The following is a 14,237-nucleotide window of genomic DNA, read 5'->3' as shown; positions in this document are numbered from 1 at the left end:
CTATAAAATGCAATGATTCAACAAGAGTGGTATAATTTGATAAAACTGTCAATAGAACATTAACTATGCGTAAATCTTAATAGTGAAAGCATATATTTTACTGAAATAAAGTTTTAAAAAATAACGTCTATGAAAGAGAAAGTGTTAGTTGCTCAGTCATATCCAATTCTTTGTGACCCCATGGACTGTAGTTCGCCAGGCTCCTCTGTCCATGGGATTTTCCAGGCAGGAATACTGGAGTGGATTTCCATTCCCTTCTTCAGGGGATCTTCCCAATCCAGGGATTGAACCTGGGTCTCCTGCGTTGCTGTCAGATGCTTTACCATGTGAGCCACCAGAGAAGCCCAAAACACGTATAGGATAAACATATAGTAATTCACGAGGTAAACTCTTTCTGTACTCAACCAAATATCACATTCCCACTCATAGAACACCCAGACACACACACAATAGTAATTCAATCATCTGTGATGTTTTGCTTACTGTTGGTCAAATAAAAACCATTCATTGTTTTTTACTTTTTCAACATAAGAATATACATTAAAGTAGGAGGATAGAACATATTTTTAATAATTTTGTTAGATTGACTCATAACATTTAAATATTTATTATGTTCGGTACAATTTTTATTTTAGCCCTGAACCCCTTGTGTTTTAGATAAATCCAATTTGGAGGTTATTGCAATAAAAAAGAAAATCAAGGTCATAAATGATGGTGCTTTGATCAGAGTAATGGCAAAGGAGATAAGAGAAGTCATCAAATTCTTGATACTTCCTGAAGAAAGCACCAAGAGGATTTCCTGACAGATTGGATTTAAGTGTGAAAGGGAAAAAAAATCACATGACCCAAGCTTTTTGGCCTGTTCAATTCCAGAAAACTTGTCATTTTGTGAGTTACATCAGGATGTGGGAGGGCAGCTTGGGGAGACTTTCAGAAGCTTGTTTTGTCATGTTAAGCCAGAGATGCAGTTTAATTCTCAGTGGTTTAATACTCTGGGGAGATCCACTTTGTTTTTTGTGCTTCTGAAGGATGGGAGACATGGTATAGTTGAAAGAAAGGGACACTGCTGTGCCACTTCTCCATTCTTGTAGCAGAGAGAGGCATAAAGAACCTAGAAGCCACCTCCCAAAGCCATCCCTAAGGCTAAGAGCTGGGATGCCCTGGGAAAAGTTCATATTGCTAAGTCACTTCAGTCGTGTCTGACTCTGTGCGATTCCATAGATGGCAGCCCACCAGGCTCCCCCATCCCTGGGATTCTCCAGGCAAGAGCACTGGAGTGGGTTGCCATTTCCTTCTCCAATGCAGGAAAGTGAAAAGTGAAAGTGAAGTCGCTCAGTCGTGTCTGACTCCTAGCGACCCCATGGACTACAGCCCACCAGGCTCTTCCGTCCGTGGGATTTTCCAGGCAAAAGTACTGGAGTGGGGTGCCATTGCCTTCTCCGGAAAAGTTCATAACTAACCACCAATCCTGGATCTTAACCCCAAACTCTTAACTTCAGGCTTAAAGACCTATAAAATGTTTATCACAAACACACATGCAAGACACGACTGGATATCATAAAGCCTCCATGTGAACTGTTCCTCTCTTACTGGCCCTCTTCCCAGCTGCCTTTTACATCACATCCTTTGATGTGGTTCCTCTTGCATCTTCCTCAGCTAGTTGGCTCTCAGCCTCCCCAAGTCCTTCCAACCCAAAGATGGAGATGGCATAAATTTAAAAATATCTATAAGATCACTTTGTATTTTGTTCAGTCACCCAGTTGTGTCTGACTGTTTGCAAACCCACGGACTGCAGCATGCCAGACCTCTCTGTCCATCACCATCTCCCGAAGTTTGCCTAAGTTCATGTCCATTGCATTGGTGATGCATTCCAGCCACCTCATCCTCTGACGCCCTCTTCTCCTTCAGCCCTCAATCTTTTCCAGCATCAGGGACTTTTCCAATGAGTCAGCTGTTCACATCAAATTACCAAAATACTGGAGTTTCAACTTCAGCATCAGTCCTTCCATTGAGTACTCAGGGTTGATTTCCCTTAAGATTGACTAGCTTGATCTCCTTGTTGTCCAAGGGACTCTCAGGAGTCTTCTCCAGCACCACAGTTTGAAGGCATCAATTCTTCAGTGCTCCATCTTCTTTACGGTCCAGCCCTTACAACTGTATGTGACCACTGGGAAGACCATAGCCTTGGCTACATGGACTTTTGTCGGCAAAGTAATGTCTCTGTTTTTCAGCACACTGTCTAGCTTTCCTGCCAAGAAGCAAATGTTTTCTGGTTTCATGGCTGCAGTCACCATCTGCAGTGATTTTAGAGCCCAAGAGGAGGAAAGCTGTCACTACTTCCACCTTTTCCCCCTCTATTTGCCATGGAGTAATGGGGCTGGATGCCATGATCTTAGGTTTTTAATATTTAGTTTTAAGCTGGCTCTTTCACTCTCCTCCTTTGCCCTCATCAAGATGCTGTTTAGTTCCTCTTCACTTTCTGCCATTAGAGTGGTATCATCTGCATATCTGAGGTTATTGATGTTTCTCCCACCTATCTTGATTCCAGCTTATAACTCATCCAGCCTGGCATTTCTCATGATGTGATCAGTGTATAGATTAAATAAACAGGATGACAGCCCTGTCGTACTTTCTCAATCTTGAACCAATCAGTTGTTCCATACAAGGTACTAACTGTTGCTTCTTGACCAACATACAGGTTTCTCAGGAAACAAGTAAGATGGTCTGGTATTCCCATCTCTTTAAAAGCTTTCCATGGTTTATTATGATCCACATAGTCAAAGGCTTTGGCGTAGTTGATGAAACAGAGGTAGATGTTTTTATGGAATTCCCTAGCTTTCTCTATGATCCAGCCAATGTTGGAGATTTGATCTCTGGTTCCTCTTCCTTTTCTAAATCCAGCTTGGACATCTCGAAGTTCTTGGTTCACCTAATGCTGAATCTTGGCATGCAAGATTTTAAGCATGAACCTTACTAGCATAGGAAATGAGTGCAATTGTCCAATGGTTAGCACATTCTTTAGTACTACCCTTCTTGGGAACTGGAATGAGGATTGACCTTTTCCAGTCCTGTGGCCACTGCTGGGTCTTTCAGATTTGCTGACATATTGAATGCAACACCTTGATGCCATCATCCTTTAAGGTTTTGAATCGTTCTACCTGAATTCAATCACATCCACTAGCTTTATTATAAGAGCATACAGAGAGACAAAACTGTAAGTTCCTGGAATCTCTTCACTATCCCATCCTCAAATTGGAAAAGATAATTCTAAGTACAACTATCACTATTTTAATCACTTGAAAATTCTTACCCCCTCTTGTGTGCAAAGCCACAGTTAAAGCAATATTACAATCTAAATAGAGAAGAATTTGCTGAAGGAAGGGCAAACTCTTGAGAGTAAACTTTACCCCAGCCTGCTGGGTAATCTTCGGATGAGAAACTAATGCAGTATTTCCAAAATTGGCATCTTACAGAATGCTGTTCCACGGGATGTTGCTTGATGAATTCTGTATTCAAATAAGTATAGGATCATTGGATAAAGCAAAATTAAACAAATTTCTTTTCTGTGGGAATGTCAGGGACTACACTCACATGCTTTATGAACCTTTAAGAGGGAGACAGAATATAAGATTTTCAACATTTGTTTGACACAGAATCCATTCTTTGCAGTAGCTCATAATAACAACTTCCAGTAATGGTTTTCCTCTGAACATAGTTTGGGAAACACTTATCAAAAATGAATTATGTTTTTCAGAGTTTATCTGGCAAAGCAAGGCCAGAAAATCCGCCATCACCCAGTCCCTGATCTGACCACCAAGATTTGCAAATCTGTATAACTATATGCCTTCATTAAACCAAATTAAATTTAGAGTCAATAAATTCACTTCTTTAAAAAAATGAGGCTGCTAAGTTATTATATATTCACAGTATTAAATAGTCACATTGCAAATGAATTCCCAATACTCACCTGTTCCAGCAGTGTTATTACTGAATAACCAGAATTAATTATTTTAGAGATGATAATGAAGCCAAAGAATTTATCCAAATTAAATGTTCTTCCATAAAGAAAGGACTGAAATTTTAGATCAATAATGATTTAATTTTCCTCTGGAATCTTTTGGGGGGTCATTTAATTCTTCTAAGCACAATAATTAGATGAATGGTTGGATCTTTGCTATAATGAGCAATATCTTTATCAACTTTCTTTTTACCATTTACCCAACACACAAGTCCATATAATGCAGGCTTTTTATGAGCAAACACTTACACAGTGATTAATTTTAAAGATACTTTAGCTAGTCTTTATTATTCTTTCTGTTTTCACCCTGAATCAAATTAACATGGGACTAGTTCCATTTCATTGGCAGGCAATCCTCCCAACAGAATTAGAAATTTCTGAGAAATATCTGCCCACTGTATGTCAGCTGTTAGCCTCATATTCACACAGAAAAAAGTTATATACATTTTTATGAAATATAGGAAATATTTAGTAAGAATATATTTATTATAAATCTTCATATTTTATATACAGATATTATTATTTAAAGGACATAAGACATGCCATTATAATGCTAAAATTAAAAAACCTAGCTACAAAATTAATAGATACATGCTCTCAAATATGTGTAAATATTCTTAAAGGTGATGTCTTAAAATAGGAATTATTCAACCTAAGTGATATCATTTTTTCTTAATTTTTCTGTATTATTTTTATAATCATGAAAATAACAAAGGTTATTTTTTCCAACAGCACTACCCAATGTTACTTGACTTCTCCTAAACCCAAACTACAGTGTTGAAGACATAAGATCATGGTGAAATGCTAGGGTTTTCATCTGGGTACAAAAGGAACCCAGTAAAAATGCTGTCATCCTCAGCACTGACGTACACCCCATTCCAATCCTTTGAAACTTCCAGCCAGACTTGGTCCCCTGCTCTTAATTTCAGGATGACGAGGAGAGAGGTCTGGTCTATTTCATGGCCATAGAGCGTCTCTCTGGACTTGAACTGCTTCCTGTTCCAGGCCACCAGGCTGATCCGAGCAGGTCGGCCCCTCACGGTGATATGGTAGGAGAAAACGTAGGCCCCAGGAATACTACAGTTAAATTTCCCAGTGACAGGGCTATAATTCCCTTGGTCATTATAGAGAACCTTATCAAACTTGATAGGGGCATTGGGAGGAGGGAAGGGCTTGGATAAAGCAGCACTGAAAGCCGACCGTGGGACTCTGGCCTGCTCCCCCTTGGAGCCCTTGAGGCCCCGAGAACCCTTCTTCCCGATCGACCCCCTGACCCCTTTGCTCCCCAGCTCGCCCTTGGGTCCCACAGGTCCCATGAGACCAGGAATTCCCAACTCTCCCTTTTCTCCTTTGACTCCTGGATCACCTGGCACCCCAGGAAGGCCATCTGAGCCACTTTTCCCTTCCATTCCATTATCTCCTTTGCTGCCTTTCTCTCCTTTCACGCCCTCCTCGCCTTTTTCTCCCTTTTCTCCCCTCTCCCCGGAATCTCCAGAGTAGCCCTTGTCCCCCACTTCGCCCTTCTCTCCCTTGGCACCAGGCTCTCCATTCAAGCCGGGTGCTCCTATAGGCCCTCTGTCTCCTTTATCTCCTTTGGTTCCATTGGCACACGTGTCCCCCTTCAAGCCTTTTTGTCCTTTCACTCCCGTTGGGCCAATGTTTCCTGTGTCCCCCTTAGGACCAATTCCACCTGAAATGGAAAATTTAAATCATGGTTAAGGCTCACATAGGGTATGACCAGGATGCTGTTATCAGTGTATGTATGTGCTCAGTCTGTGTTCAACTTTTTTGCTGCCCCATGGACTGTAACCCTCCAGGCTCCTCTGTCCATGGGATTTCCCAGGCAAGAATCCTGGACTAGGATGCCATTTCCTTCTCCAGGGGATCTTCCTGACCCAGAGATCAAACCTGCATCTCTTGCATCTCCTACATTGGCAGGCAGGTTCTTTACCAGCTGAGGCTATTATCAGAGAGCTCACAAAAGGAAATACAACCTAACTGGAACTGGAAGTCTGGTTCTCCCCTGAGCAATGGCGGCTCAGAGGAGACTCTTACACTGAGTCATTCAAATAAAGCTACTCTCTCATAAGGGGAAGAGCTAACGCTACTGAAAAGCAATAGCTTATACTTAGATATTGTGTATTTACTGTTAAGATGAGGCAGTATTAGAACTATAGTTGCCCATTGTGTTCTATTACACTTTGCGTTTTGGTCCAATCCAGGTATTCTCATACATCTCCACATTGCCCATCAAAACCCAGAATCTTCCAGGGAAAGAACCTCAACCCGGAAAGACTGAGGTATCTTTTCCCCAAGGACAGCTAAAGAGAGGAGCAGAGCTCAGATACTTCTATCATCTCCAGACTCCCAAACTAGTGCTGGTGACATTCCACCAATCAGTACACTGAATTATTAGATTATTAATTTATATTTCCCTTTGACCTCCTTGATAACTTTAAATACAAACAGGAAGAAAATTAAAGGCTATACCACACATGTGACCGCACACAATAGATATACTGATAAGCTTTTGAGAGTCCCTTGGACTGCAGGGAGATCCAACCAGTCTATCCTAAAGGAGATCAGTCCTGGGTGTTCATTGGAAGGACTGATGTTGAAGCTGAAACTCCAATACTTTGGCCAACTGATGCAAACAGCTGACTCATTTGAAAAGACCCTGATGCTGGGAAAGATTGAGGGCGGGAGGAGAAGGGGATGACAGAGGATGAGACGGTTGGATGGCATCACTGACTCGATGGACATGAGTTTGGGTAGGCTCCAGGAGTTGGTGATGGACAGAGAGACCTGGCATGCTGTGGTTCATGGGGTCTCAAAGAGTCGGACATGACTGAGCAACTGAACTGAACTGATAAGCTACCTGGTTCTCCAGGCTTTCCTGGGTATCCTGGAACTCCACTTGCTCCTTGGTCTCCACGTTCTCCCTTGAATCCTAAAATGATACCAAGATTAGCTTTTTTCCAGCTATATTAACCATGATATAACTAACATCTATTTCACACCTGTGTCACATTCCATTGTTTCCTTTATCAAAATGTGTAAAGGTAAAGACAATATGGGAAAAGAATTCATTGAGCATCATTAGGAACATTTTATTCCAATTGATGGTAAGCCATTTAAAGGATTTGGAGGTAGTGCCAAATCTCTTCAGAGTTCAGCTTTTGCCTCAGCAATCCTGTAGCTTTTCAGATCTCATACAAAACTCATGATATTCTGCTTTACATTATATATGTCTGTGTTTGTGTGCTTCCTATTATGAATTTTGAATGACAGTTAAAAAGTCCTCTTTTTTATATTCCTCACAATGTCTGAGAAATAGTGCCATGCACTATATAAGCTGACACAGAGTACAACATTTTGCAATCAGCTAAAACTATTCGTGGTAAAAACCCACTTAGGAAAAAAATATTGTCCTTGACATACATAGAGCATCAAGGAAAAGCTGATTTTCTCTTTGTTTGGATGTTTTTCATATGATCTTTGGGCAAATTATAAAACTGAAAATTCATGTTTGAAAAAAATTAAAATATCCAAGGGTTTAGATATTTGCTGTACTACCACAAAATGAACTTTTATATGGGCCTGGCCAAAGGCCAAAGATATTATAGTACAGCCACTCTAGATTTATTTTAATTGTAAATAATAGCAAAAATAATAGTAATAACAATAACTAACTCTCACTTAGCATTTACTTTGCACCATGTAATGTTCCAAACTCTTACCATGAATTTTTACATTTCAACCTTTTTAAATATAATATTAACATTTATTTGATAATAAAACAGTCTCTAATATAACAGAGAAACTCACATAACAAAGCACATTTCATCACCTGGGACGTTTTTCATTTCCAAAAGTCTGTAGCATTTCCCATCAAGAAAGATAGAGCAGATATTTTTGTCAACACTTTTATCACAGAAGAAACGTAGGCATGAAAAAGTTTAGAAATCTGTACAGAGTCAAACATGATTGTATATAATATTGGTTGGCATCAATTTGCCAGCCATATTATTTATGATATAACCAACATATTTTGTTCCATTTTTGCAAGGGAAAAAGAAACCCTAAACCAAATTAAAAGTCATGAGAAGAGACTCAGCCAAATTTCATAAGACTAGCTAGAGAAATCCACCCCCCGCCCCCACCATAAGCCAGTCAGCAGAGTTTTCTAAGTAACTGATAATGGCTCCTCCATTATCATTCCACATGAAATTTAAATTTTGGAAATTAACCCATAGGCCATCAGGAAAATTCTGTGTACCTTTCAAGGGAACATAACTATGAATGGAAGTGAAGGAATAATTCTATTCCCAGTCCTTGTCAATATTCATAGCCTGACCTTCACTGCACAGTTATTCTGATTCTTGAGTTCATTTAAAGAGTTTAACTACTTACAATGAACTTACTCAATCAGATAAAATTATCCAAAATGCAGTCATACTACTCATTTATTTTTTTTCACTGTAAGTCTTAAGCAAGAGTTCAAGTTAAGTGGAAGTAAAAGGAAAGTACAGTTGTCACTTTATAGACTGGCTAAATGAATTTCTACTTTTGATCCTTCATCAGAAGCATATTCTTAAGAACTTTATTTTACAATACTTCCCTGTTTTTTTCTTCTACTTGCAGAAGTCTAACTTCCAAATGTATGAATCACTGGGGAAGTTCATCACTCATCTTTATTTCACAGAGCTTTCTGCTAACATAATTCAGCCACAGAAGGATTAAATGTTTCCGAGAATGAAAATCGCCTAACTGACAAGTGTGAAGTGGCTCTCTCTTACCTTAGCATCTTTTTTGAGTAATTACTTCACTGAATGTTCTACTAGAAACGAGTTAGGCAGTTCCTGAGCCATGCAGAGTGTGATGTATAGATGATATTAGATTTTTTGACATGTGACACTGAGGCTAAAACATTTACCTTGATGGATAGATGGTATTTCTACAGGCTGGTGGTATTCCCTGAGGAATTTCTAAATGTCCCAATGAATCTGTAACCTTCCTTCAATACCTCAAAGCACTTACAGAGCCAGGGATTTCCCTGGGCAGACCCTCTTTGCTGATAAATCTATGGAATTATAGAATTTCTGAGCTGGAAAAGATCTAGTAAAGCACACAAAACAACAGATCTTCTTTAAACAGAGTATAAAGAAATATATAGTCTAGTCCCTCAATATCCAGGTGAGGTAAAGTGATGGGTCCAAGGTCACTGCAATTAGCCTGATGTCTTCTATTTTAATTCAGTTTTCTTCCCACCGTTGACACACCCCTGATTTGAGGGTGAGCTAAAGGATATGTCATATTTTTCTTAGCAGGTAGGCCATTTGCCTAAATGGAATATTCTAGAGGATTGCCTGCTCTGATTAGTTTTATCTAGTAGGAAGTTAATTTGCATCATAAAGAAGAACTCAAATGGGAATATATAGGAAAAGATCCCCTTGAATTCTCTGACAGTCCAGTGGTTAGGGCTCTGTGTTCCACTGCAGACGACATGGGTTTGATCCCTGGTCAGGGAATTAAGACCCTGCAAACTTCAAGCTGTTGGCTAATTAAAAAAAAAAAAAGAAAAGTACACTTCCCCAGAATGTGTATGCCCTGTGGCTCCCAGTCACTGGGTCAGCCAGGTGGACTATGAGAAATAGGAAAGGTGTGTGTGTGTGTGTGTGTGTGTATTGTGAAAGAGAGATTACCAGGCAAGTTTAAAATTCTCAATTGGCTATTTATAAAGTTAACATTTTAATATCAAATGTAACTCACACTATGTCTTACCAAGTTTCTACATTTTAAAAACTTGATCCACCTGCAAGAAGCTGGTATTTTCTTAGCAAGCTGCTCTTCTTAAAAATGATGCAGAACATCTGTTGAGTTTCAATATGAAATGAATATAATCACCTACCTTTCTCTCCTTTCTGGCCTTTTGGACCTTGGGGTCCAACAATTCCTGGTGACCCTGGGATCCCTATATTACCAGCCTCTCCCTTAAAACCTGGAAATGAGATTTAAAAACCATCAGGGCAGGAAAATTCTCTTTTGAAATTCACTAGTTCAAAAAAAGCAGTCACTTTATTGATGCCAATGACTGTCAGTGTAGTAATGATAAGATCTGGGTGAAAATAAACTATTACAGAGTTCTAAGGACAATATTTTTGTCTGATTTGCAATTTTGCACTACCTGAATAGATAAATTGAGCCCATTAGTACTTGTCACTGAATTCATGGCAGTGATCAAATGATTCAGAGAAGCAGTACTATATCAAACAATAGGAACAAAATACCTGACTATTAAGCTCATGTGGACTGCACTTTCAAATAAGAAGTAAAACCAGAATACCTAGCACTGTGGGTTTTCCCATTCCTTCTCTTATTCATTGACTCAGGAACTACTGCAGAGTCCTATACATCAAGCATCCAGCTAGGTGTCAGGAATCAGCCATCAACATTCCAGCAGCCCCTTTTCCCCCATGGAGCTGAGAGCCCATAAAAGAGAAACGTGAGCAAATTACCACAAAAATAAATAGAAATGGCTACACTGCTGTTAGCAATGTGAAGAAAAGAAGAAGTTCCTATTGTAGATTGTGGTTAAAAAAAATTAACTTATGGGAACAGAGTAGACATCCTGGGGAAAAAAGGGGCATTAAGCTAAGACACAATGAACAAAGTAGAATTTTCCAAGACCAAAAAGAAAAGATGAGTATTTCGGGAAAAACAGCAATGGAAAAGACCATGAACAGACCTAGTGATCAGGGTAAAGAAGGCCAAGGGGCAGATGGTGCGGGGTTCATAACATCACTAGTTCCTTGCCTGTCCCAGCAGCCTGGATCCCTTCCACTTACCTGGACCACACATAGACCCAGGCCAAAGACAATTATCCTTCCTACAACTCCAGCCTTGTTTAAGCATAGGAACTGTTTTGCAACCCCTGACTAGAATAATTTGTGGCCAGTTTCTTTGAAAGTTAACCCTATAGATAAGTGCACTCAATTAAATTGTAATCTTTCATCTTAATTATTATAATTAATGCTGATGGAATGCAGAAAATTATATTCAATCTGTCGAATTTCCTTTTTGAAAGAACATTGTATTTGTTTGGATGAAGCACTTTAATAAATTGCTTGCAACGGAGGTTAAGGCTGAAGGCACACTTAAACAGTGGTTAAGCTCCTCTGTCTAGAAAAGCAGAAAGAGCAGAAAGGAAAGTAATGGAAAATAAATGGGAGGGTGGAGTGGGGCAGAAGCAAGCAAGGTCATTCAGTCACTGTGCAATGACCCCCTTCTTCATGACACCCAAATGCCTAATGTGGTCATGAGGGAAATGATAAAGGGCAGTGTCCAGGTTGGCACAGGGAGCACAAAGCAAGTGTCTGCAGAGTACAAGGGGTACTGGGGCTGCTCTTCCATCTACATCATGGTTGCTGCTGCTGCTAAGTCACTTCAGTCATGTCCGACTCTGTGCAACCCCATAGACGGCAGCCCACCAGGATCCCTGTCCCTGGGATTCCCAAGGCAAGAACACTGGAGTGGGTTGCCATTTCCTTCTCCAATGCATGAAAGTGAAAAGTGAAAGTCAAGTCGCTCAGTCGTATCCGACTCTTAGCAACCCCATGGACTGCAGCCCACCAGGCTCCTCCATCCATGGGATTTTCCAGGCAAGAGTACTGGAGTGGGGTGCCATTGTCTTCTCCGACATCATGGTTAGTTTAGTGTAAATAACAGAAGACTAGACTTAATTGAACAGCTGGGGCTGGAAGCTGCAAAAATTTAGTTTGATTCCAAGTTGAACACTCTCAGGTTACATGACCTCTAGAATTACATAAAATTCTCTGAAATGCAATTAAATCATCCACTGACATGTAATAATATTTTAAACATTTTCTACAAAGATGAGAAACAATAAAGTGCTTAAGAGTTCTTGGCACACAGTAGGTAGCTCAGTCATGTCTGACTCTTTATGACCCTATGGACTGCAGCACGCCAGGCTTCCCTGTCCACCAACTCTCAGAGCTTACTCAAACTCACGTCCATTGAATCAGTGATGCCATCCAACCATCTCATCCTTTGCTGTCCCCGTCTCCTCCTGCCTTCAATCTTTCCCAGCACCAGGGTCTTTTCCAAAGAGTCGGTTCTTCGAATCAGGTGGTCAAAGTACTGGAGTTTCAGCTTCAGCATCAGTCCTTCCAATGAATACTCAGGATTGATTTCCTTTAAGACTGACTAGTTTGATCTCCTTGCAGTCCAAGGGACTCTCAAGAGTCTTCTCCAGTACCACATTTCAAAAGCATCAATTCTTCAGTGCTGTACTTTCTCTATGGCCCAACTCTCACATCCATACATAGCTACTGGAAAACCAGAATTTTGACTATATGGACTTTGTTGACAAAGTAATGTCTCTGCATTTTAATATGCTGTCTAGGTTTGTCATAGCTTTTCTTCCAAGGAGCAAGCATCTTTTAATTTCATGGCTGCAGTCACCATCTGCAGTGATTTTGGAGCCCAGACATCTTGGAGTGCAAAGTCAACTGGGCCTTAGGAAGCACCACTATGAACAAAGCTACTAGAGGTGATGGAATTCCAGCTAAGCTATTTCCAGTCCTAAAAGATATTGCTGTTAAAGTGCTGCACTCAGAATACCAGCAAATTTGGAAAACTCAGCAGTGGCTACAGGACTGGAAAAGGTCAGTTTTCACTCCAATCCCAAGAAGGGCCGTGCCAAAGACTTGTTCAAACTACCACACAATTGTACTCATCTCACATGCTAGTAAAGTAATGCTGAAAATTTTCCAAGCTAGGTTTCAACAGTATGTGAACCAAGAACTCCCAGATGTTCAAGCTGGATTTAGAAAAGCCTGAGGAACCAGAGATCAAATTGTCAACATCCATTGGATCACAGAAAAAAGCAAGAGAATTCCAGAAGAACATCTGCTTCATTTACTAGCTAAAGCCTTTGATTGTGTGGATCACAACAAACTGTGGAAAATTCTTAAAGAGATGGGAAGACCAGACCACCTAACCTACCTCCTGAGAAATCTGTATGCAGGTCAAGAAGCAACAGTTAGAACTGGACATGGAACAGACTGGTTCCAAACTGGGAAAGAAGTACGTTAAGGTGTATATTGTCAGCCTGCTTATTTATCTTATATGCAGAGTACATCATGCTAAATGCAGGGCTGGATGAAGCACAAGCTGGAATCAAGTTTGCCAGGAGAAGTATCAATAATCTCAGATATGTAAATAACACCACCCTTATGGCAGAAAGTGAAGAGGAACTAAAGAATCTCTTGATGAAAGTGAAAGAGGAGAGTGAAGAAGCTGGCTTAAAACTCAACATTCAAAAAACTAAAATCATGGCATCCAATCCCATCACTTCATGGCAAATAGATGGGGAAACAATGGAAACAGTGATAGGTAGCTATTATCATAACTGAATTAATGAAAGAAGCTGGAGATAAAAGTTTCAAATGGAATTTTATCTTTGCAAAATATTAGATACAGCTGTATACTTCAAAATACTTTCATTCAGAAACTGTAAAATTAGGTTCATGACTTTTTAAAATCTACAGTTATTACTTATATCACAGTAGATGATACAAATGTGATATATGTAATGTATGTGTGTTCATGTGACCAAGAACTAACAGATAACAAAAAAAATAAATAGTTGGGTTTGAGCAGATTTACTTTCATCTTCAAGTTTGTTTACTGTTGTTTTTATACAACATTAAACATTACACATTACTACAATGTTTTTGACAAAATCATGGTTACCAAAGAGGGAAGGGAATCAGGGAAGGATAAATTAAGAGTTTGGGATTAGCAGATATATACTAGTATATATAAAGTAAATAAACAACAAGGTCCTACTGTGTATCACAGGAAACTATATTCAATATGCTGTAATAAACTGTAATGGAAAAATATGAAAAAGAATATGCATATATGGGCTTCTCTGGTAACTCAGATGGTAAAGAATCTGCATGCAATGCAGGAGACCCAGGTTCAAATCCTGGGTTGGGAAGATCCCCTGATGAAGGCAATGGCAACCCACTCCAGTATTCTTGCCTGGAAAATTCCATGGGTGGAGTATCCTGGTAGGTTACAGACCAGAGGATCACAAAGAGTTGGATATGACTGAGTGACTGAACTGAACTGAACTGAGTGACTCCCACTTTCACTTTTTTCTTTTCATTTATATATATATAAATTGAAT

At 39.7% G+C, this 14,237-nt stretch overlaps 1 protein-coding gene across 9 annotated transcripts in view; it reads right to left on the bottom strand.

The window, feature by feature from the left end:
- Positions 1-4,485: 4,485 nt before the first annotated feature.
- OTOL1 (otolin 1) overlaps positions 4,486-14,237 on the bottom strand; it is a 189,595-nt gene continuing 179,843 nt past the window's right edge. For all 9 annotated transcript variants that reach the window (XM_086393266.1, XM_086393262.1, XM_086393330.1 and 6 more), the window contains 3 exons: positions 9,930-10,019; positions 6,897-6,968; positions 4,486-5,708 (listed from right to left, as the gene is read on the bottom strand). In XM_086393266.1, coding sequence (XP_086249392.1) covers positions 4,810-5,708; positions 6,897-6,968; positions 9,930-10,019 — 1,061 coding nt within the window. In that variant the 3' untranslated portion in view covers positions 4,486-4,809. The remainder of the gene's footprint in view (positions 5,709-6,896; positions 6,969-9,929; positions 10,020-14,237) is intronic.

This window comes from Bos grunniens, chromosome 1, assembly GCF_055505025.1.
Source record: "Bos grunniens cultivar Pamir isolate PY7600 chromosome 1, Bosgru_T2T1.0, whole genome shotgun sequence".
Taxonomy (NCBI): Eukaryota; Metazoa; Chordata; class Mammalia; order Artiodactyla; family Bovidae; genus Bos; species Bos grunniens.
This window is presented reverse-complemented; position numbering and strand designations above follow the sequence as displayed.